The sequence below is a fragment of the Canis aureus genome, chromosome 10 (assembly GCF_053574225.1).
Source record: "Canis aureus isolate CA01 chromosome 10, VMU_Caureus_v.1.0, whole genome shotgun sequence".
NCBI lineage: Eukaryota > Metazoa > Chordata > Mammalia > Carnivora > Canidae > Canis > Canis aureus.
In genome coordinates this window covers 35,235,057-35,260,846 of record NC_135620.1, presented here as the reverse complement: position 1 = coordinate 35,260,846, position 25,790 = coordinate 35,235,057, and the positions used below count along the sequence as shown (strand labels likewise).

At 37.3% G+C, this 25,790-nt stretch overlaps 1 protein-coding gene across 15 annotated transcripts in view; it reads left to right on the top strand.

Moving 5' to 3' along the window:
- Positions 1–14,460, top strand: part of MPDZ (multiple PDZ domain crumbs cell polarity complex component) — a 165,842-nt gene extending 151,382 nt beyond the window's left edge. For all 15 annotated transcript variants that reach the window (XM_077911975.1, XM_077911974.1, XM_077911972.1 and 12 more), the window contains 12 exons: positions 1,173–1,318; positions 2,088–2,171; positions 2,306–2,499; positions 3,947–4,094; positions 5,144–5,230; positions 6,098–6,188; positions 7,060–7,103; positions 7,950–8,072; positions 9,473–9,577; positions 10,137–10,249; positions 11,046–11,169; positions 13,052–14,460. In XM_077911975.1, coding sequence (XP_077768101.1) covers positions 1,173–1,318; positions 2,088–2,171; positions 2,306–2,499; positions 3,947–4,094; positions 5,144–5,230; positions 6,098–6,188; positions 7,060–7,103; positions 7,950–8,072; positions 9,473–9,577; positions 10,137–10,249; positions 11,046–11,169; positions 13,052–13,198 — 1,406 coding nt within the window. In that variant the 3' untranslated portion in view covers positions 13,199–14,460. The remainder of the gene's footprint in view (positions 1–1,172; positions 1,319–2,087; positions 2,172–2,305; positions 2,500–3,946; positions 4,095–5,143; positions 5,231–6,097; positions 6,189–7,059; positions 7,104–7,949; positions 8,073–9,472; positions 9,578–10,136; positions 10,250–11,045; positions 11,170–13,051) is intronic.
- The last annotated feature ends 11,330 nt before the right edge of the window (positions 14,461–25,790 follow it).

The window sequence follows — 25,790 nt, the reverse complement described above, 5'->3', positions numbered from 1 at the left end:
AAACGGAAACACTAAGTTCTTTTGACAGGTTTTAAAGGAAATAGCAGTTTAAAACGTATGTAATATAGTTAGACAAAAAAGTCTTAAAGTAATACATATCTGATAAAAGTAATCCTTTATTTAGAAAGACTGGGTAATTCACTGAAATGTTAAAAGGTTTTACAGAAATTGTCTCCTTTTTCAATTTTATGTTGTTCCCAAAATAGCATTGTCTATAAAAATACGAAATGCTAAATGAAAATGTAACAGAAAAGAAAATATCTTACACCTGCTCTTACCATTTCAGGAGCAAGAATTATTAGTCTGTCTCTGATTTTCTAAAAAGAGATCCTCTTGCCTAAAGCTACTCAACAAGTGTCTCAGCTTTTTCAAAGCATGACATGTACTGTATGCTCTTTGGTATATCATAAAGCATATGATATGAAGACTATCATAAAACAACGTGTGAAATTATATTCTCCTTGTTTTCTCATAATCTATTCTTATCTCTTCAATCCTGAGCATATATGCATCAGAATTTAATATCTGAGTTTATAAAACATCGAGACATGCAAAGAAAGAAACTGCACATGAGTCTCACTTCATGTTTTATAAACTCAGATATTAAATACAGTTGTACATGTGCACAGATTTGATTACGTAAGAGGAGATACCCTAGGATAAGAAAAGGAAACCAAAACCAAAACATAAAAAACCTTGAAATGCAGGCGCCACGAGCGGAATTACTGATGTACTTTGTGTTTTGTGGTCTTCCCAGAATGTGTTTTGAGATTACTGCCACGTATTTCACTTCTAAGTTTTACAAATCATAATTTCATCAGAAGTTTTTTGGCTCTAGTGAAATGTAGAATCTCAGCATGAAACTAGAGGCTCACTTCAACTCTCTGCTTTTATTCCTTTATATGTATTCTCTCTAGCAATTTAGAAAAGATGCCATAGTGCAAAAGGTAACTTTGTACCTGCCGCCCTAAATTAATGACTAGTTAATCATTTTGTTTGATATTTTAAAAATATAACTAAAAGATTAAAGTAAATCCAAAGTCTTCTTTGTCTCTAATCTTGGACCCTTTTTCTGCTCCATCCTCCACAGGCAACCAGTGGGATGAGTTTGATGTCTATACCATCTAATCAATTTGTATTTGTATTTCATTTCATTTTAAATTTATTCTTAGGTACAAGCAGGTCATCAACACCAGCGATCTTTGCTTCTGATCCTGCGACCTGCCCCATTATACCAGGCTGTGAAACAACAATTGAAATTTCCAAAGGGCGCACAGGGCTGGGCCTGAGCATTGTTGGAGGGTCTGACACTCTGCTGGTGAGGACACCACCCCCAGATGCTTCAGATACACAGATAGCCTCTTCAGTGGGCCCTGAAAGAGATCTGTCAGGGAGATTTCTATCAATTTTATTAAATGAAACATGAAGGCTTAGAAAAATGCACCATCCTTTGTTATTTTAATCTGTAGAGCAAATACCAAAAATTGAGTGCTGAGACTTTCATTTTGAGTCCGTGAATATTGACTCAATAAGATAGTTAGACTTGAGGTTGTGACCTTTAGGTTCAAAACATTTCTGTTTGTTTACCAGTCTTTGCCATGTTTTAATTTATCTTTTACTGACTGGATATAGTGGGGTTGATCCATATCGAAAGGAGTCTGAAAACTGGATAAATTATAGACAAAATTTTCTAAAAGTCAAAAGGCTTTTAAAATCTAATTGCTGCATTTGTGGATAGGAAAATGATGTGTATCTATTGATTTCATTTGCATATAGGAAGGGTGATGTATATCCATTGTGTGTGTGTGTGTATGATTTATGTGTTTCATAATTTTTTCTTTAAACTTCCCTCTCGTTAGAAAGACACATAAACTTCTTTGAGCCTTAAAAAAAAAAAAAACTTCTTTGAGCCTTGTAGCAAAAATTGCATTACACTTTCCTTTAATTTTTTTGTGACTCACTATGGATCCAGTGAGTATATAACCCACCATTATCTTTAAAAGTACAGTATGTTTTGACTTTATTTCTGCTCACCAGTCCTAGGGAGGATGAGCTAAAGTATGAGTATGTTTTGTCTGGGCCCTTAGGGTGCCATTATTATCCATGAAGTTTATGAAGAAGGAGCGGCATGTAAAGATGGAAGACTCTGGGCTGGAGATCAGATTTTAGAGGTAACAGAATACTTCTAATAAAGAAAAGGTTACTCTGGGGAGGGTGGTCTCTGTTTCTTTGTTTCTTTCACTCTCTCTTTGCTCGCTCTTTCTTTGACTCCCCTGGCTCCTCACAGTGCCCCATTTCTGTACAGGTGAACGGAATTGACTTGAGAAAGGCCACCCATGATGAAGCAATAAATGTCCTGAGACAGACCCCACAAAGAGTACGCCTAACACTCTACAGAGATGAGGCCCCATACAAAGAGGAAGATGTGTATGACACCCTTACCATTGAGCTGCAGAAGAAGCCGGGGAAAGGCCTTGGATTAAGTATTGTTGGGAAAAGGTATGACTGAAGAGGGCAAACCTCATGACCTTTAGGAAATGATGAGTTTTGGTTCTTTTAAAGAAAAATCACAGTTGTTGTATCTTTATCAGCTGCTGGTGTTCTGTGGATGGCTCTTGTTAGCTCACTCAGTAATGGAGCATCAAAAGACCTCACTTTTGAACTTTTCAAGTTCGTATTTTGGGGGCTCTTGAGGCTACTAGACAAAAAACGATTTGATATTTCTTGAGCACCTTCAGTTCTAGGGAACAAAGTTAAATAAGACATGGTTCCTGACCTCAAAAAACTCATGGTTTGGTCAACGAGAATTAAATATGTTCTTACAACAAAGGATTCTGTTGATAAGTGACAGAAACATATTATGGAGGAGTCTAGGCAGCAGAGCAAAAGGAGACCAGTGATTCTATTTGAGAAAGGAGATTAGAGAAACTTCTCAGGTAATAGATGCCTAAGCTGAGGCTGAAAATGATTAGTGATAGTTGGTCTATTTGCAGGGAGCAGAGGATTTTCTGGGGAGAAGGATTGGCTCAAACATAAACATGCCATCAGAAGAAAACAGAAAGTAAGAGGCCGAGGTGGTAAATTGGTGAATATATATATAAATTTAGTATCTAATTTATTTAAATATTTATAAATAAGTAATATTAACAAACATATAATCCAGTAAGTTCCAACGCCTTTATTCTAAAGATGGGAAAGCAGAGGATCAGATGGTGAAATGGTGCCCTTGAAGTCTTGACCTTGGCAAGAAGTGACACAATTGCATTTTCACTATGCACTTCTACTTAACAGTTGTCTTTGTATCTCAGCAAGAAGATGCTGAGTTGTCTGTAGTTTCATGAATGAAAGGAAGATTGGAATAAGATTACCATTTGTTTATTTTTCATAAATCCATCTTGCATACAAGTTAGATCCATAATAAAATAAAAGACATCATGGGAATGGTACTTAAATAGTTTCAGTGAGAGGTACGTATTATTTATTTTCAAGAACATTTAATGACATTAATGATAATACCAACATATATATGTAGCCTCAGGTCAGTATTCATTCAGGGTTTTGTTATGGTGTAGAAAGGACAATAGACTTAGCACCCAAAACTGGCGGTTAAGTCGCATTTTTGCTGTGTAGTAACTGTGTGACCCATAAAGTGAGTAAACAGTAGTAGCCACTTCAGCTCACAGTACATAATGGTTGAAGAATAAATATGCTTGTGAAAGATATTTACTCCATGAAATACTATAAGACATAAGCTATTATTATCACAGAAAATAATTCTAATAATGTTGCCCCTGTGTTGCTGAAAACAGACTTTCTAAAGTCACAAAGATGGAGGTCAAGTTTTCAGTTAAAAATGTTAGTTTTAAAAAAGTTTTCCAATACATAAACACTCTACCTTATGGTGGAGAAAAAATGGTGATGTTGAAACTCAAAACTATGTTTACAGAAATGATACCGGAGTATTTGTGTCAGACATTGTCAAAGGAGGGATTGCAGATGCTGATGGAAGACTGGTGCAGGGAGACCAGATATTAACAGTGAACGGAGAAGATGTCCGTAACGCCACCCAGGAAGCTGTGGCTGCTTTGCTAAAGGTAAAGATCAAGTGCCAGAAAGGACTTCGTATAGTAGTATGGAAGAAGGAAGAGATACTACATGGGCTACCATGGTCAAATAAGCACTGAATCCTCTTTATTTAAAAGTGTTATCTCAAGTAAGACACATTTTTAAGTACGATGCCATATTTTAGTGAAATAAAATATTTTATGCCAAATAAAAGACTTTTCAAGGTAGACATCCATTAAGGTCACACAGCTAGTAAATCACACAGTAGGATTTAAACCAGCATGTCTAACTCCAAGAGCCAAGAATCACAAAATACCTCATTGTGCTTTCACCTTAGACTGTATAGTATTTTTTGCATGCCTGTGATTTATTTGTTAGAGGTCACAAGGAAGTTGTCTTCAGTCCTAATTTTATGTTGCTAGCAATATGGCTTATTTTAATATTGTGTCTTAGGTCTCTTCAGGTACAGTGTGGCCATAGAGAGTTTGCCCAGTTATCTAAGCTGTTGTGGTGGTCATGGCTGTCTTACTGTTTCTCTTTTGTTTTTTAAGCCCTGAGTTACTTAGTACATTTGGCCTATCTAAACCAGTATGTTTCATGAGATAGTTGCTCAATTCCCAATTTCTCTTTTCCTTGGTAGAAACAGTCTCCATGTAAATCATGAGGTCATAACAGACACTAGGTATTGCTGCTGCTGCTGCTTGCCGTCATTCTTTTTTATGTTTTAGAAAAGCCTCTTTCTTTTTTTTTAAGATTTTATTTATTTATTCATGAGAGACACAGAGAGAGAGGTAGAGACACAGGCAGAGAGAGAAGCAGGCTCCATGCAGGGAGCCCGATGCAGGACTCGATCCCAGATCCCAGGATCATGACCTGAGCCAAAGGCAGACGCTCAAACCACTGAGCTACCCAGGCGTCCCTGGAAAGGCCTCTTTCCACAAAGAATTGGAGGTATCCTTGACTGTGGAAATCCCAAAAGGAGGATGCCTTTACAATCTAATCTTAAGGAGTGTATGTACTCCCGAAGATGATTGTAGCATCTTATTGAAGCATTTTCATAAAACAACCACTCTCGTAGTGTTCCCTAGGCACAGTGACCTTGGAAGTTGGAAGAATCAAAGCCGGTCCATTCCATTCAGAGAGGAGGCCTTCTCAAAGCAGCCAGGTGGGTAGCCGTGTGGTTCATCAGGGTGATGCAGTCCACATGCCAGAGGAACTCCGAGATGGCCCTGCTGGTACTGTGTACACAGGTCCCGCCCTCTGGCAGAGGGCAGAGTGAGGTGTGGAGTCTGGGATGGGGAAGACCAACAAGTGAGTGTGGGCAGTGAACAAGGTGTAGCTCTTGAATAGTTTGTAAGTCTTCCTAAGGAGCTTAATTTCAACCATTTTTCTTTTCTTTTTCCATAATTATATAAGTTAACTGATTAATATATGTAGAGCCTACCAAGGTGATATATTTTTAAAGTATTTTTTAACAAACACTTATCAGTTTTAAACTGAAAAAAATCCCATGTAAGGTGAACTATAGAAGCTCACCACTATGTATGAAGCTCACCTCCATGTATGTTCAGGATTGCTGGCCAGCCCCTCTCTTTAGTTGGGTCTTCTGATGACAGAAGCCCATTTTCATCAGCCAGTGTTTAAAGACTCTTTACTCACCCCTTCAACACTGCCATTCATTTCCTGTTGACTTGCCCTAATTTTACAGTTTTTTCATAAGCCCCAGTCTATGTACAACATCCATTTAAATTTAGGATTAGCTTGAATGAAATAAAATCCACTAAAATTTTAGGTGCTTTGGAATCAATCTCATTCATTCTTTTAGCCTCAATTTATTTATGTCCCTAGGCAAATTCTCCCATAAAAAAAGTCAATAGAAACTGTTTAATTTGCCCTTCAAATTATCAGATGCCACTGTTACTTAATAGATATTTCTCTCTAGATACATTAAAAGAACTGAATTCTGAAATAAGTGGTATTTAGGGGATATTATTACTTCAAAACGTTCTAAAATAATTGTTGTGTATTTTAGATGAGCGAAGGCAGCCTGTCATCATTCACTTTTCCACTTTCTGGATCCAGTACATCTGAGTCACTAGAAAGTAGCCTGAAGAAGAATGCATGTAAGATTGGTTTGATATTTTAAGCATGATTACTGGTTTGAGTTTTAGTAACCAACACTGATTTTTTTCCTCTGTCTCTGAGCTCTCTTTCCCCAAATTATTTCATACCCTAATATGGGTGCAGAGGTATGTGTTGGCAAAAATTCTGAACAGTACGAAGCTGCATCTTTGTTGTCTGGCAGATTTCTCATTTGTTGTTTTTTCTACATGATATACAAAACATTAGAATCAGGATTCTGTAATTTTTTCTTACTAAGCAGACTGGTGTAATTAATTTTTATTTCCTTTTCTGTTTATTCTAACACCAATAATTCAGAAGATTCCATTAAGTGAAGCCTTCTTTTTCCATGAAGATGCAAAAATTTTGATTGAGAAAGTCAGTATGATTCTCCTGTGTTTTAATTACATGAAATCATGATGCAGAGTGTTTTTTGGCTTGAAGCTTTGGTTGAAAGTTATTCAAATTGAAGAACTAACCATATGGCAATCTCTGTTTGCATTGTGACTAATATTCTAGAAATTTAGCTACTTAAGTCCATGAATTCCTTTTAATGTGTCCATGACTATTTTTCTCAGCTGTGCACATGTATCTTTCAACCCAAAGCCTATTCTGCTCTTGACTCATTCAAAGTGGATTATGTAGTTATATAATCAACGATTGAAATAAGAAGGAAGAAATGGGATGGTGTGCACATTTTTCCAAAATAAAGATTCCCTATGTGAGACAGATTTAATCATGTGTACTGGCAACTTTGAGCACGCTCTTTCAAAAAAAAATAATAATGTATCTCATTTAGTCCCATTCCAGCTTTGACTGAAATTTAATTGAATATGAAAATACTTTAATAACCATATTTTTCACCCTTTACAGTGGCATCTGAAATACAAGGATTAAGAACAGTTGAAATAAAAAAGGTAACTTGGGGAAGAGAAAACCATATAAACTCTGTTGACCTCAGAGGCATCTGCATATATATTTTCCTATTAGCTGTCTTACGATTTTACTGTATCATCAGAAAACTTATGCACTGTATACAGTGGAAATATCACAATACAGTCTTCACTGAATTTCCTGGTCACAGAACCTTGTATGAAAAATCATTGTTGGCATATCCTGTGTTGCCAAAAATGGCATCCACCCAACCCCACACAATGTTGTCCCACCTCCCACCTCTCACTTGTCACACAGAGAACCAAACCTCTGCCTTCCATGAATGTTTCTTACTCTCATGAAACATTCCCCTGACAGCAGTACACATGAGAGAACGTAAAAGCAGCTACGGTGTATTGCACCTTTGCTATCTGCTGATCATTCTTGTAGCTGCCTCATGTTATCATTGGCTCATGTAATCTCTGCAGCCTTCGGTAGGGGCTGCTCTGATCTCCGTTTTGTCATTGAAGGTCTAGGAAGAGGGCTGAACTTGGTCAGTCCCACTATTTCTAAGTGTGGGTCCCCGGCATTAATACAGATCTTTCTGATTCCAAAATTGGGTCTTTCACTTCATTCACATACCTGCTTTTCATCAACCTCACAGCATGATTTTCACTTAAAGTGTTTTGATTTCTTTTATTTCCTGGACAGATGCTTATTTTCCTAAGTCACAGTAAGGACCTGTGTCAAATGAAGTAATGTAGTTTTCTTGAGTCTCATTTTCCTCACACCTCAGAGACCTGAGTTGCCATAGGATATTGGGCCAAAGAAACCAAACATCAATTTAAAATGCCACATTGACCAAAATATTTTAATCTCTTGCATGGCAGGGGCCTGCTGACTCACTGGGAATCAGCATTGCTGGAGGAGTGGGCAGCCCACTTGGTGATGTTCCTATATTTATTGCAATGATGCACCCAAATGGAGTTGCAGCTCAGACCCAAAAACTCAGAGTAAGTTCTGCTAATAACCCTGGCAGCCCTTGCAAGTCTGGCAAAAGTTTTCATAAACCCTTTGAACCTTGTCCCTTGTTGTAGGGAGGTTTGAGTATCTATATCTGCTTTTAAATCTGCTAATCCCACCACAGCAGAGCTTGCTTTGAGTAAAGGTAAAGAAAATGAAGAGAGGAGAATTGACAAGTCAATGATATGGAAGATCTGTCGTTTCTTGGTATTTTTTACTTGTGTGCAACTCAGTGAGAGAAGTTAAAGTGTTTCACAACACTTTGAAATGAGATGAAATGTTTTCCTTACATGTGTCACTGGTTTAAATGCCAATTTAACTTTATTGAATTGAAGACTATCATTTTGTTGCAATTGATCATCAATTTTACAGAAAATTGGGGCACCTGGCTGGCTCAGTCGGTTAAGCATCTGCCTTCAGCTCAGGTCATGATCTTGGGGTCCTGGGATTGAGCTCTGAGATGACCTCGCTACTCAGTGGGGAGTTTGCTTCTCTCTCTCCCTCTCCCCCCTCCCCAACCCTGCTTATGCTCAGTTTCTCTTTCTCTCTCAAATAAATAAGTGAAATCTTTAAAAAATTTTTTGCAGAAGTTTAATATCAATGTGACCTTCATTGTAAAAATATACAAAACTTACTTCACAGTTGAGGGATTATGCTAATGCAGGGCCCTATTTTTGCTAACTGCCCAGTTCTGAAATCATGTGAATATTTCATTAAAGTCTCTATGAAGTAAAATCTGCATGGCCTCATGTGTCACAAAGGGCCTCAAAACTTAACCACCTCTTAGTTTCATCCCTAAACTGAAAATGGTTCAGTCCCTTTTGATATCTGAACTTGTGACTGACTGACACTTAAACATTGATTGTTGCATGTACCAAAAAACTTTTCTGTGCAGGATTGATAGTGAATCCTTTGGTCTTTGTGGGACAAATGGGTCTCTGTTATATCGACTCAGCTCTGCCCTGTGAAGGCAATGAATAAGACAGCTGTCTTCCATCCAAACTCTGTCAACAAAAATAAGCAGTGGGCCAAAGTTGGCCTAGAGTTCCAGATAACATGTATAATTATAGTGTCCAAAGACATTCTAGTTCTTAAGGGGTAGCAGATATTTTATTCTTCAATAGGAAGCAATGTCTTACCCAGGAGAAATGAAGAGAAGGGAAGAGTGATTTTCCACCTGCCCCCAGAGACTACTGAACTCAAACATTATGTACAGCTTCTTTTTATAATTGCTACTTCTTGAAATTATTGGCTTCCTTGGTTATATTTCAGTTGCTGAGAGCAATGTGTATGTGATGTGCAAGGTAGAGAAGGAAATCTCGTTCAGGTGTCAGGGTCTCACTCTCTGTGGCTGCTTTAACAGATGCCTGATTCCTTGTCTCCCTTGCAGGTTGGGGATCGGATTGTCACTATCTGTGGCACTTCCACTGAGGGCATGACTCACACCCAAGCAGTTAACTTACTGAAAAATGCCCCTGGCTCCATTGAAATGCAGGTAAAAGTCGCACTCAAGCACTCTTCCCAATATGGGTAGCTTGAGGACACATAAGCTTTAGCATTAAGGAAGTAAAAGTGCTTAATATTACTACTGATGTTATTTTATTTAGTAAGTCCCTTGAACATAAATGATTACATTGAGAGTTCCAAGAAAGTGTGTAAAAAACATTTTATCTTGATGTGTTTATTGTTTCATGCTTTATATCTAAAGGAAAAAAACCCCACAAGGTCTTAGCAGTAAATGATTAATTGCTAGAGGGTTAAATGGTGTGAGTGGCTCTGTATTCTAAAGATCTTTAAAAAATAATTACATATGAGACCATGTTTGAAAAACATCAAACTTTGTAGAACTGAATTATTCAGATATTTTTACTGTCAGTGGAAGAGGCCTCTGGACCTTGTGAAATTTCTATTTGGTTGTATATCAGGTTAACAGAAATGATTAAGTGAACAGTAAAGTACATGTCTTAATCCTGTAGCTATTTTTGAAGAACAATTACTGATGTCTCTCTAGCCACACAAACGTGTTTCTCTCTTTCTGTTTCTCCCATGTACAGGTGGTTGCTGGAGGAGATGTGAGTGTGGTCACAGGTCATCAGCAAGAGCCTGCCAGTTCTAGTCTTTCTTTCACTGCGCTGACATCAAGCAGTATATTTCAGGATGATTTAGGGTGAGTCCATGTATTATGGTTTCTGTGTCCCTACCACTAACAAAAAGGTGTAAAAACGGGATGAGGTATGAAGATATGAAAACCAAGTGTTTCTGAACTGTTAAGTAATTATGGGATGGATTTAGTTTATTGAACATAGCTAGATAGCATGCTGTTCACCTTCCCACGTTTTTTGGCTCTGAGTTTTTGGGGGAATATTTTAGTCTGGACCTCATTACCCTGTGTGACATGGAACAGATCAAACCTATCCTTTTTAAATTTCACATTGCCAACTCATTTAATAGATCATCCTTTTGATTAAAAAGTTTATAGCTCCCCAGTTGTACACAAGAATTGGGATATAAAGAGAGGGGAAGAGAGGGAAATATTAGAATTTTTAAATAATTTGAGGCAGCCTTTACATTGCTAGATAATAGATTTTTCTCTCTGAGCTTGGGAGTACTGATGTATGACTTATTTAATGGTAGTCCTCTGTGCCGTAGTCTTCTTCCTTTAAACTGTAAAAAGAATATGCAAGCATTCAATGAGAACATGTCATGAACGTGTTAGTTTAGGGGAACTATAAATGAGTAATAGAATTAGGGTGTTAAAATAGGATTTTGTTGGATTAAGTAAATTTAAAATACTGAGCATAGCCTGCACCGACAGTTCAAGCTCCCCAAAATACTCATAGTATACTCGCTGTCAGTAGAATTGAGATTTATAGTGGTTCTAGGTGGATGTCAGATAATCCGTAATTTACAGATTTGACTTTAAAAATCAGAAACCTCTTCTTTTTTTCTTCCCTTTCCTCTAGACCTCCTCAGTGTAAATCTATTACACTAGACCGAGGACCAGATGGCTTAGGCTTCAGTATAGTAGGAGGGTATGGCAGCCCTCATGGAGACTTACCCATTTACGTTAAAACAGTGTTTGCGAAGGTAAGCTTGCACATTTTAACCACCCCCTTCCCCCCGAAACATTCATTAATAGTGGTCAGCAGCTGGCTTATTAGTTTATGGCCTGAGGTAATGCCAAATGGTTAACAGTTGATCATTTTCTTTTGGAACTCCCTTCAGGAACAGGTCATTAAATATTTTTGTCCAATTTGAGGTTTAGTTATATTTAAAGGAAAATAGGCTCAAATTGAAATTCCATGGGAACTCTTGACAATATGCAACAAAAATAGTAATGGACTTTAGTTAGACAGTAAGGGCTGATTTTTTTGTCCTTGGAAAACAGGTTGCCTATGATTGAATGTCTTTTGAAAACGGGACATTTTAAATGTGTAAGCTGTAGAGTGCTGGCATTTCTTTTTCTTTGTGTTTCTTCTGTTGTGGAATATAAAATAGACGTGGAAAAGTACATAAAATAGTTCTGCAGGTTAAATAACTAATAGGGCATTTATTTTACAGTTTAATTTTATTGCATAAAATAGAAAATATTACAACTGAAAAAATTGCAGAATATCCAGAAGCTCTGTCACCTGCAGTAAATCAGCTATTTATAATCAAGGAATTCAAATTTTGAAGAAAATTGTGTTTAGTTGAAATGGTACAATAAGTATTCTATTTTAAGGATATTTAGAATAAGAATAAACTTATTGCAACATTGGTGAAGCTGTTAAAATAATTCAAACCCATATAATTATCGTTAATATGTTCTTTAGACACTTTTCAGGAGCCACAAAATTGGACATAATTTCCTACAGGAGAAAATCTGGAATCTCAAGATTTTACAGTGCAAAGGATCAAACCTTATGGCCGACCTATTAAACAGTTTGATACAGGGCTTTAGATTAGCACTGTAGTCCTTTAAAGTGCCTACCTATGGAGGTTTTAATTCCATTATTTTGAAAAAGAATTATTATTTTTAACTAACTTAAAGTGCTGTATCTACAGCAACCTAGTTAAAGGCTTAATTTATGAGATTTTTTAAAAGCCATTGGTATGTCCAAAAATACAAACAGCATTTGTCAGTGAATAGAAGAGTCATGCAGTCCTTTTCCTCAGCCTTGGAACAATTTATTTAAGGCATGCTAGTTAGAACATATTTTAAGAATTTCATCATTATGGATTCCTCATTAACTTTTCCATATTTTTAATCTTATATTTAATTGCATAATTGCCTACTATAAGCATGCCTTAAGATGGGATTCTTTTTCAAATAGCAATGTCTGTGTTTAATCTTAATCATTTGAGGCCCATAAGAAATATGAAGACCCCCCCACCCCCACCAATACCCTTGGGAAGTAAAGAACAAGCAGCTCAAGCAGCCTATTCAAAGCCACAGAAAGAATTACAGTTAGACTTAGCACCACTTGCATCCTGCCCTGCCCTGCACTTGTCAATGTGCATGTGGGCTTTATGCTTCTGCAGACCTTTGCCTCCATGCCCTGATGCCCTTGTCCTGTAAAACTGCTTTTGTTCCTGTCTAATCCTTTGTCTTCTTCTGTAGGCCTTCTTTACAGGATAAAAAATCCTGGATTCTATGAAATCATTCCTGCTAGGCAAATTCCCAAATATTCTTTATTAATTTGAGTTCTCACCAACTGCTGTGCTGAACAGCCAAGAACCATCCAACTAATCTATTGACTGCTAAATTCTCTCTGAAATTGTAATCTTAGTGCCGAAACCATTTAGGAGCAAGACCTCCTTTGTGTCTGTTCATCATTGCTTAATGGCTGTGGAGCACCCGTGGAGCACCCAGAGCAATGTGTGTGTACATGCAGAGCAATTTACATTCTTGTTTAGATCTTTTTCTGTTGTGTAGCTGCAAGGCAGCATTTTTTGAGAAGCAAACAAGCCTACTTTATAATTGCAGGGAGCAGCCTCCGAAGACGGGCGTCTAAAAAGGGGTGATCAGATCATTGCTGTCAATGGGCAGAGTCTGGAAGGGGTAACCCATGAAGAAGCTGTTGCCATCCTTAAGCGGACTAAAGGAACTGTCACTTTGATGGTTCTCTCCTGAATTTACTGCAGAGTGGGGCCAACTCAACAACCCCTTGCTCACATCCCACACTGTGAAGAGAATGGAACTGGTCTTGTGGATGACTTTCCCTGCATCATCTTCATCAGGCTCTTCAGAACTCTAGGGGGAAAGTATCATTTAAGTTTGTTTTTCTCATGTGGAAATGATTTTCTTACAAGCTAGCATCATTTTTCCTTTCTCCTTAGATTCTTGTGAACCTAAACTCAAAGGGATGGACTGTGTGCATAGGTGAATCCAGTCTTTCTTTGTAAAGATGTCTGACATTTTGTAGTCGCATGTGAAGAAATTAGGTGCTGACCTGGTTAGTAGAGAACGAGAGAAATAATTCTAAAGCTAACCTAAGAGAAATGGCTTTAGTAAATTAGGGTGAGAATGAAAATAGAAAATAAGGAAGAAAATCTCAAGTTTTTTTTTTAAATGCTTCATTTTATCCCCATTTCTAACTAGAAAAGAAAATAAAACATTTTTTTCTATTGAAAATCTTTAAAAACACTCTCAGTATCTAAATTATTTGAGTATTATAGAAAAATTGTATCTCCCCACCTTTAATATACACATACATATTTTCATCCAAAAATGAGTTTCTAAGACTGAGTAAATAGTGATTATATGAAGCAGTGTCCCTAAATTGGTAAAGAACACATTTGATGTGAATCTTGATGTTCATTTTTATTTTTGACCTGTTATAAAATATTTTCATGTTTCTGTAAGTAAAATGGTGATGCCACCCACCATTGACTATAGTTTCTCTAGAAAGCAGGCATGCTAACCATGGAAGAACATAGAAGTCTCTCAGAATCTTTAATGCTGGTTTTAACCGATGCAACACTAAAAATGTGTTAGCGTGCTGTGCAATTGGTTTTCAATTACTATTAATCTTAATGACAGAGAAAAAAGCAATGTGTTAGTAATTATTTTGGTTGTGTGCCATTAGTAAATTGATAGAAAAATTAAGGGGATTAACATAACTTCATTTCATTGCCTTATATTAACATCTTATAATACAATAGTTTAAGACTAAAGGAAACAGATGGAGCTGTTTATTGAGACAACTGGTGAGGAATTATCATGTGTTCATTCCCATTTTAGAGCGTGAAACTCCTACATTAGAATATATAAAGTCACTTTAAATATTATCTATATTTGTAACAGAAGTAGTGTACAGATATTTTATTACAGCACTTTTGTGTAAACGCAGAATTGAAGTGAATAAATAACAAGTTTCATGGTGCACAAATAAACGGGCGTATTTTTTTTGTTCTTTTTATTGGAAAAAAGGCTTCATTAGGTTGTTCAAGATTTACAATTTAAAATTGGTTTTTATCATGTCTAACTGAACATATGGTGTCCATAGTTACAACCAGAGGAACTTTGGACAGCATCATTATGAAAAGCTCTGTTTCTTACATCCAGGATTTTTACTAATACTGAAGTGCCCTGCCTGTATTTGTTTTTCTGAGATGCTATATTAATGCAGTAATATTGTAAATTGTTCTTGGGGGTAGTCAAGACCTAAAGTGAGTTCAGATAGAAAAATTAAATAATAGATGAGAAAAGTATGATTTGAACACTGAGCAAGGAATTGGAGAACATTTTGTTCTGCTCGTTCTGCCCCTAATTAGCCAATGAATGTGTGTGTTCCGTCTGATTCACTCACCTGTAAAGTGATAGGTCATCTTATCTCAAAGCTTGCTCCGAGTTCTAAAATATAAGAATTCTGTGGTTCTTATACAGAATGGACAGAACCAAATTAAAGTTTGAGTCAATATGTGGAAGTACTCCCCACAGAAGAACAGGCCCAGCTAAGTGTCTGTACTTGCCTGAGTAGCGTCTCCCCAAAATTCACAGCCACAGGGAACCGTGGAATGTGAGCTCTTTTGGAAATAGAGTCTTTGCAGATATACTTAGTTAAAATGAGATCATTCTGGATTACGGTGGACCCCAAATCCCTAAGGCCAGATAGAGACACAGAGACATAGCAGAGGAAGGCCATGTGAAGAAGGGACCACAATCACACCAGAGCCCACGTTGGAGGCTACCAGAACCTGGAAGAAGCAAGGAAGGATTTTTCCCTAGGGTCTTTAGAGGACAGCTGGCCCTATTGACACCTTGATTTCAGACTTCTGGTCTCCAGATCCGTGGAAGAATAAGTATCTGTTGTTACCATCCACCCAGTTTGTGGTACTTTGTTATGGAGGCCCCGGGACACTAGTCACAGTGTCTCAAATGTTTTATATTCACAGCTGCTATCATTGTACCTGGCTAACAAGAGAAGTGCTAAACATGTTTGTTGAGCGTGCAAATGATTAAACTATAGGTCATGATTCATTTCATGGTGTTAATATTGCTTTAGTTGGTTAGCTGCAACCTTCATGCTAACTGCAGAAAAAAAGAAACCATGGGCATGCCACTGTAGGGATATAAAGACACTGAGGAAAAGTTCGCCTCCTGAATTGCTACTAATTGACAAAGTCAGCACATGAAGGAGGAGGGAGACAGGAAGGAAGGGAAAGACTGAGAAGCATATAAATTCATCAGCATTGGAGACACGTGACAAATACTTCCTTTTTATAATTTTGTGTAAATATAAGAGTTCTCTGTGGAAGAAAGTGAGTAGAGTCCGAGGACTTGAACCTTATAATAAATGCTATGTACAATTCAAGATAGTGGATTGCCCATAATAGGTGCCATATATTTGCTTGTGTGATTAAACCACACTGGTGAATACGACACATTTGTGGTGTTCTTTGTGATCCCTCCCAAAGGACGATGATGATAATAAGGATAACAATAATAATAATGTGTTTAATTTCAGCACCAACTGGTATGTAGCTGTGGGAGTCGTCGTGTGGTGTTGCAAGTCAGTAGGCTCCATACAACAGAAGGGTGAGGGAGTCGGAAGCATGAAAACATTAAATTCATGGAAGACGAAATGTGGAAAAGGACAAGTTTTTGTTTTGTTGTGGGGAATAGCGGTAAAGCGGAGTTTCATAGGTCTGGTGAAGCAAAGGAAGCTCTTCCTTGCTCTGAGGTAAGCTGTCCTAAGTTGCCTTAGAGCTGGTCAGCTAGCTTCTTGTCTGAGGATGGTACGCAGTGATTTAAGGTCTTTCTTCGTATCTCAGGCTAAGTGAATAGAGCAGTTGAAAGGATACCTGCAGGGAAACAGGACTAAACAGCGTCTCCCTTCCCTTCCCTTCCCTTCCCTTCCCTTCCCTTCCCTTCCCTTCCCTTCCCTTCCCTCCCCTCCCCTCCCCTCCCCTCCCCTCCCCTCCCCTCCCCTCCCCTCCCCTCCTCTCCTTCCCTTTTTCCTTTCCTTTTTCTTCCCTCCCTCCCTCCCTTCTTTCTTTCCTTCCTTCCTTTTTTTTGCTCTAGGTGTGAGAATGCCAAAACTATTGTCACCTGCTTCCAGCAGCCCTGGTGTGTTGTTTCATGTCAGTGACAGGTATTCTGGAACGCACTTGATTTATGCAAAGATGTTCTTTCATTTGGTCTACTAGGAATTAATGTTTCACTTTGCCCTTTTGAAAGAGAGTTATTTGTAAGACAGGATTGGCCTCTGTTACCTCAAGTGGGAAAAAAAATTGTGGGCGGCAAGAAAATTTCTAAATGAAACAACATAAAAACTAGGCAGAGCAAATGTTTTAAAAGTGATGGTTGTGTACTTGATATTGCTGCTGCTTATTCCCTTCAAAATATACGTGGGTAGTCCATATTGCTCATTTCAGTGTAAATTAGGGAAAAATCTATTATCTAAGAATTTTACTTACTGATGAAGTACTAAAAGTTCAATAGTAGGCCCTTAAAAAGAATTCTGTCAAAAAGGAGGCAAATCCATGGTAATGATCTCAGAATTCTTTCACTAAAAATGTTTCTTGACGTTTCTAAAAGTACTACCATCAAAAGACTGCTTTAGATGGCTTTGAGGAGGAGCTTCAACTTGTTCATTTAACACTGGGCATTTTTTCAAAGGCTGGTGTCATTTGGGTATACTTTGTGGTTCTTTCTCCTTCCCTCCCTGCCCTCCTTCTCCTCATACTCACACATATTTTCAGAAACAGCACGCTTATCCTTGGAAAACATACTTTTTTCTCTCACATCTTTTCTTATTAATGTACTAGAAATTATTATTTTTTTTACTTGAGTGTACCGTGAAATGCTTGATATTCAAAGTTCTACTCCCCTGAACTTCATTAACCCAAAGGAACTTTATTCCATTCAGTAAGATGTACAGGTTTACCTTGCTTTGGAAAATCCAATGTATATAAAGCATTGATACCATGCAAGGGTAATCTATCAAGGAATGGCAATAGTTGTGCATGTATGTTTTATTCTGGTAGATAGAGGGTAATAGAAATTCAATGGCTTTCTTTAATGACCTTCACTTTTCATTTTTGTATAATATTGTCTTTTTTCTTCTAAAGTGGGTGCAAATCAGTTTATATCAAAATTTCAGTTGTCATGCAATCCATGTTTTCTATATCTCTGTATTTTGTTATACTATTTAGTAATTAACAATATAATTGCTAAATATTTTTCTTTAAATATAGACCAATTTTTAACTTAAATGTATTTAAAAGAGGAATTGTGTCTCAGGACTTAAAATGGAAAACTAGTCTCATTTGCCATAAGTATAAGGTAACTACAAGCAAAACCCAAGTTATTAAATCCATCAGGATACTCTTGCCTACCTAGGATCAGAAGGCCTGCTCACTTTGTAAGAAAGGGAGAAATAACAAATGTACAAATGTTAAAATGGTGGTGACTCTGCAGGTAACTCTTTTTCTTAAAGGAACTGAAAGAAAATACCTTTTCATTATGTGATTCAGTATTTTCTAATGCCTGTCATTGCCACCTACAACAGTGATCTCACCAGATACTCCGTCTTCGGAAAAATTCTGTTATACCAAAGTCAGGAAGGTTTTGTTTGTAGGCTTCTTTTTTAAAAAATGTGAAAGCAAGCCAGTCAATTCCTGTTCTTAAGAGTATTCTTGCTAATGAGGTTAAGATTTTGTTTATAAGGCTTTCTCTAAAACCAGAATTGGGTCATCACCTCCAGTGCTTTTGTTTTGGCAATCTGAGTTTGAAATAAAGGACAAATGACATAAATTAATGTAGTAAAATTAATGTTGTGGTAATATTAAATAAAGCTAATGCCTCTTGCACCTGGAGGGCTATGCAGATGGCAGGCATACCTAATTATGCACCCTGCTGCCTTTAAGTGTACTGATAAAAATCTCTCAACTGAGTATAAAATATGTTCATTCACTGGCTCCAGACAAATTTGAGTGCAGCAACACAATACATAAACACAGCCTGACATACTTCTTTTTTTAAGGGAAAAAATGCAATTATGTAAGTTAAATGAAATAATTAAATATTTACCTGATATTAAAAATGAGTAACTACTGCAGTCATGCAGCCATGGTCTTTTGTCCTTTTTGTGAATATCAAAATACCTATCAGTCCCATAAGAAAAAGATTGCTCTCAAAGCAGTCAGGGAATACTTAAATTTAAGTTTACATCTCACTGGCTACACATTAATTAGAAAGATGAATTTACTAATTGAATCCTAACAAACTTTACTTGATGTCTCACTGTAGGTGTAAACTGGGTTGACCAGTTCTTGTTCAATATTTTAAGAAGTAGCTACTTCAAATATATCAGTATAATGAAGTATAGAGACAGTTTGTTTTGCTACAGGTATTTCAGAGATGTCAGTGAATTTTTTAAAACTTTCTATGAGTTATCTTCATTTAAGGAATGTGAGTTCTCATGAATTTCATTTTGTGGCCATTGAATACCTATGCAGTTAAAAGGACAACCAGCATCTTCTAGTTTTAGCATCAGAGTGATTTTTTTAAATGCCTTCATGAGACTTTTTATACACACCTATTATTTCTCATATATATTTGCTACCCACATTTTAAAAATAAAAGGATAAACTATTCTTTTTTAGACATAGTTTCCACCAAAATAGGAGATCTGGTGCCAGGCATTCATTGCATGATAAAGGTGCTGCTCCACTTTTAAGTGGTGGGGGTAGGGAGAAAAAAAAGTGGAGGGTTTTTTAGGCTGAGGAGCATATAATTTCTATATCTTTTCAGCTCAGAGTTAATAAAAAATGAACTGTACATTTAAAAATTATATTTGTAGGGTTTTTTTTGCCATTTGGATAACAAACTATGCGGATCATTTACACCCATTCACCTACCTTAATTTATCAGTCCCTGGCTCTTATTTCTTCTGTTTGGTAGTTGATTTTTTTCTAAAGGTTTTCCACCTCTGTATGTTATAGGTATTTATATAATGAAGTTGTCAGTGTCTCAACACCCACTTTATCTTGCATGAGTGTCATTGCTGATAAATGTCTTATGCTGAAGGAACCCTAGATTTCTCTGAAATATTTCTCTGAAATATTTAATAAAATATTAAAAAGTCTGGGCCTCTGGCTCCCAAGCCCTGGATTCATACCCTGGCTTGACTTCCAACAGGCAGGCAGCTAACATCTTTGAGCCTCTACCTCCTTCCTGTAAAATGGGAATAATAGCATCGTCTTCACAGTTCGTTCTTTTAGTATCAAATGAAATGAAGGGTCTGCACATGATGGCACTGGATAAATGAGAAAGTCCATGAACTCCAGGGTTGTGATGGTACACATAGTGGAATTGTGGGGGGTCATCTGGAATGCACTATCACTAGTATTGATATATATTCTGGCTTTAAAAATAAACTTGTAAAGTGCCCCTTTCTCATTCTAGTAATTGTCTCATAATTTCTGCTAGAATGGGAAGCAAAAGCAAAGATAATTCCAAGAGAATTGAACTATAGTCCCATTGGTTGGTAATGTGGATGTGCCACTCCTTAATATTTTAAGTAAGATATTGGGATGGGAATGTTTTAAACACAGCGGGAGGTTTTATCAATCTAGCCACATCTCTTGCATAATAAGCCAAGTATCTAGTTTTAAAAGTAAATGGGGAATTATACAATATCTGTCACTCGCATAATCTATCTCCCTCAGTCATCTGTGTTCATTGGGATAAATAAATTTTACATTCATCCTCTTTTTTATGTGCAATCCCTTTTCAGAAGGAAGAGAACAAAGCAGAAATTAATTTGGTAGACTAAGGCACCTGGGTAGCTCAGTCAGTTGAGCATCCAACTCTTGATTTCAGTTCAGGTCATGATCTCAGGGTCATGAGATCAGGTACCCAACAGGGGGCTCAGCATTCAGTGAGGGATCTTACTTGTTCCTCTCCTCCCCCACTTGTAGGTTTCTCTCTCTCTCTCTCTCTCTCTCTCTCTCTCTCAAATAAATAAAATCTTTTAAAAATTAATTTGGTAGACCAGTCTTCTAGAAGGAAGTTGGTGAGATCAGAATGTCTGTCAGGTACTCCTTTATTCCATATTAGATCTTATTTCTCAAGTGACTGATACTAAATCATTTGGGGAAATGTAAAGTAGAAATTATATGTACTACAAATGGTTAAATTCTTTTTAAATTTTTAGTGTTTAAATTTCTAAGGAGTCAGGGAAAGCCAGATTTGCTTTTTGACAGGACTTCTCCCAAGTGATGATCCCCTGTGATAATAAAATAAACTTCAAGCTATATGTAAGTTCATACTATTTAAGATTTAGGTGAGGGTTGGGAAAATAGAAACTTCTATTTGGGATTCTACAGCACACTTTTCCTTGGATGTGATGAAGAGTAGTGTTTTTCTGAGCCAGAGAGCAGACTAGTCATTCCTAAGTTTGTACATTGAATGGTGTAAGTTTATAAAGCATTCTCAATACCCACTTGCTAATAAAATAGTTTATGAGTACTCATAAAAGAAACTATATTTTCAGTTATCTAATTATTGAACATTGTGAAGCACCAAGAATCACCCTTAAACATTAAGGAATTGAGATCCCAAAGAATACAGTGTTTATAACCACCTGTGCAGAAGTGATCATTGGCAGATAGATGTACCCGTGTGAAGTTGTGATGGCAAGTTCTAAAATATACAAGGCTTTGGTGAGCTTTGCTCTATGACCCTGCATCACTTTTTTGGTGTGACATACTTATCATAATGTTATTGGAAAACCCGAGCTTCTCTGTTTTTCACCTTCCACATGAGAAAAAGAAAAAGATATTAAAAAAGTAACTTAACTTTCCATATGGGGATTCTGAATCTTGGAGAGAATATAAATTTAGTTACTAAAGAATTTGAATGGGATTGTGAAAAATGTTCCAAAATTAAAGGAGGAAAAAAGGAATTGGATCCATACTAGGATCCAGTGTTTACTAGGGCCAGATACTTAGTTTTTCTTAATATATTTCTTCATGAGAATAATATCTTCCACCGAGGTTTTTGAAAGTCAAACTATGTAATGCATGTGAACATTTTTAGTCTTAAAGCATAGACCATTGCTACATACTAGGTGTAAACCATACATTTATAGATATTTTGATTAAAATGTTACCAAATTGACCAATGCTGTCTATCTATGCTGTCATTTTTCTGTTATATAGCTCTAGAAGTGAAACATTTTTACTAATAAAGTACTTTATTAGTAAATCACATGTATCCCATTTTTCCCAGTGTATGAGGTGGTATATAATTTTTTAATATTTTGCAGTACATAATTTTTTTAAAGGAACATTTATTTTTAGAGACCGAGGATGTGTGAGCAAGTAAGCACAGGGGGAGGGGCAGAGGAAGAGAATTTCTCAAGCAGACTCCTTGCTGAGTGAGGAGCCACATGTGAGGCTTGATCTCACAACCCCTGAGATTATGACCTGAGCCAAAACCATAGGTAGAGGACACTTAACCAACTGAGTCACCCAGGTGCCCTTGCAGTACATAATTTTTAAAAACAAACCCACATCCATTCCCAAGTATGATATTTCCACCTTCTTATCTTCACTGTGTCTTGTACATTCACATTTTATAGGAAATGATTGTACTTTGTTGCTTTATTTTGTCTATATTATGGACTGCTACTATATTGAAAATAATATTAGCTCAGGAGTTCTGCTCAGCAATTGGGGGGGGGGCGGAGGTGAGGGAGAGGCAGAAGGGTGGGAGGAATAAGGAAAAAATTATTTTTTTTTAGAAGGAAAAAGTTAGTTTAGAGGAAAGATCATTAGCCCCAAGCATATTCTGATAAAATTTCTACCACTGTATATAAAGGCTAAATAGGGGCTTCCTCAGAGTCCATGGAAAACAAAAGAACATGGTCAATTCTAATTCTAATTTGAGGACAAAAAGCAGAGTTTACAAAAATCTCAAAAATTGCATATAATTACCAAGAGCTTCATAAGTGTTTAGTGATTATAAATAAGTGATATAATCAGTTTAGGACAGATTTGGACAGATCAAAGAAAACCAAGAATAATGCCAATGGGGGCCATTGTTGGTTTGTATCTTCTGTCTCTTCCTTCTTTTAAAACTTTTTAACTTTGGGAAAATGAGACTAGTGATAAGAAAAAGAGAATAGTGATAAGTCATGGATATTTTTCACTCTGAGGAAATAGAAAAAAATGCTCACAGTCTCAAGGGCATGAAGGGCAGGTTGTAACTGTTGCTTGTTTCTGTAGACATTGCCAAAACTTAGATCCAGTGGATGCTTTCCATGGGAATGGATGGTATCTAGCTGGCAGTATGGTTTATATCTTTCTGTGAATTCTTCTTAATGGATTGGAGTTGCTCACTAAGTAGTCTTTATCATAAAAAAAGGGTGTTAAGGTGTATCTTATTTAATCACACCCACTTTATACAACATATCAAAATTGGTGCCCCATCTGCTGGACAAATAATAAATCTTTATAAAAATTAGCACTTAAGCCTTCTCAATCGCCTTGACATTTATCTTAGGTAATATTAATTATAATCAGAATAGTCCATTCCAAGGGTACTTGATATCATGCAAGGAAATGGTATTTCCTCCCTCCTTTAGTCTGTGAACCACCTGAAGTCCTCTGAGAAGCATCATGACAGATGGGTTGAGAGGAGAAATGAAGTAAAGCCAAGATCCAGATATTTCAGATGAAATTCATTTTCTGGATTAAATTGCTAAGTAAGTGTCCCAGTCCCCCAGATAGTTTTCTAGAGTAGATTTGGCTAGAAGTATAATCAAACTACAACAATAATAACAAACTGAACACATAGGGCTATGGATTGTATATTAGATAAATAAGGTAAGAGTTGATAACCAGAGTAGTCTTTGGTCCAGGAAATAGATACTTTTTGTACCTATATTCTGCATGAAGTCTCTAGACAGTGAATGTTTCCTAGAAATGGATGATTGGTAGAGGCTTAGTGACTATAAAGACATCCTCTGTGGGATCTTCCTCACCTTTCCCTTTCTCCCCCCACACCAAACAACCCTCCCTTTAGTGAAGGATATTCTTGCATTCTTCAAGTCCCCTTAGAGCAGTTCCCTTGCAATACTGACATGCTTTCTGTCCATATGATTATTGTTGCTCTTGTTCAAAACTATAGGAAGAATGATTCCTTGACTCTCTCAGAAATCAGTAGGAGCTAAATTCCTGGAAATGAAAGGGTGTGTGGTGTTTGGTTTGGGTCAGTAGAAGTGGAAGGTGACAGTGATGGCAGACCTTTCCTTAAGAAGGATCACAGCATTAAGGAGCCTGGTTCAGATGTGTGGGCTGAGAGCTCATTGCCTAAGGCTGGGCTGAGAGGGAAGGGCAATCTGATTGTAACAGTCAAGGGAGGGCTTCATTTCCAATCTGTTGTTTGACTACAAAAGCTCAAGACCACAGCTCGTTCTCAGAATTTCACTAACATTTCATCTAGAAAAGGTGCTTGCAACCCCTTCTTGGCAAATGTAAAACAAACAAAATTCATGCAAGCTAAGTGAGTTAAATGGGGCATTTCATGAAGTCCTATTTTTCCCTGGTGTTCCATAGCTAAACGTGACATCCCTGCTGACTAAGCCTTTTCTACCCATACCTTTGTTATCAATTTACCAATCTCTTGGGCTCTTGTTCTTTTTTTTAATTTAAGGTTTATTTATTTTAGAGAGCATATAAGCACATGGGCTGGGGAAGAGGCAGAAGGAGAGGGAGAGAGAGACTCTTAAGCAGACTCTGTGCTGATGGGGCAGGTGAGCCACCCAGGCTCCCCAGTCTCTTTGGCTTTTGTGTGGTCCCCCTCCAAACTTCTGATACAAATTTTATGATAGACTTGAAAGCTAAAGCTGATATCATAAAGGCATGATCAATAGGTAAACCACAAGCTATATGTATTACGGATATAAATGAGCAATATTCCAAGAAACACAGTCTGGGAACTGAAAAATAAAACTAAAAGGAGTCTACATATTTATTTCATTTATGAAATCTTAAATGTTATGCTCATTAAACCTTCTTAAAAATCTTTTGATTGACCTTTATCTTATCCTAATCATCTTCTCTCAAAGAAAGGATAAAAAATTATATCACCTCCCCTACTTTCCAGCACTTCCCTCACAGTATGTGCTACCCCATTTCTTCCCTCCACCTTCAAACTGGAATGGCCACCTGTGTCTGCCAGGCCTGCCAGGTTGACCTAGAACTTCTGGACAACCCCCAAATTCCATGCACTCCTTGACTCATGGAGGGTAGCACAGAGTAGCTCCTAGGAAATACATTTAATCTCTAATTCTGACCACTTTTCTTGGTAAAATAATCCCATTACCTGGTCTCAGGACATACATAAGTTATAGCAAACAGAAATAAAAAATATGCTTGGGAGACTGAGGGAAGGCAAGGCAGGGTATGTGAGTATGTATAGCATAATGCGCAGATCTGTGAGGGGATTATACATGGAACTGTAATTATGTGTGTTTTCTATATGTTGCGTATCTCTCTCCCCCTTCCTCCTTTTCCACCCTTCTCTCTTTCCTAGTCGAAAAGCCTTTTTTCCCTTCCTCAGGTCACACTGAAATATAAGCAGAGTCTCAGAGTACCTGCTGGCAAAAATGTTAGAGGAAAATGTTTGGGTGCCTAATGCATTATATTTTCACTCCCCTGAGTTATATCAGAATAAGGCTGGTGAGGGGGAAGCAATAAGGGGATGAGAGACCTAAAGTGGAGGGAGGAGTAGAGAAGAAACTTCCAGTATAGGGAACAGAAAGCTGTGAGGTAGAGACCAAGTCCCCTGGTGTCCTTGAGCGACAATCTCTGGTTGCCAGTTAACGTGCAGTTGACCAGTGGTCTCCTGACTCTGCCTCCTTCCCCACCCTATTACCTGTGGACAACCCACTGTGTGACACAACTAGTCACCATAAGTCCCCCAACTGATAGAGAAGGCATTGGATGACTTGGGTGAGTTTGGTGACATGGAGGGGGAAAAATTCTTCCTCCCTTTGGTTAAGGAGGTGAGTGTATTTCATTACCAGGTGGAAAGTTCTCTAAGAGGCAGGGCAACAAGCTTTATGGCACTTCTATTTCCCAAAATGCAAACTTTTAAGTCTCCATGCACAGAGGATAGCTCTAACTCTCAGGTGGCTAGTGTTTCACAATTTTACTTGGGGCCATTTAGGAATGAAGAAGGTGCTGGTTGATGATGGACTTAGGACATA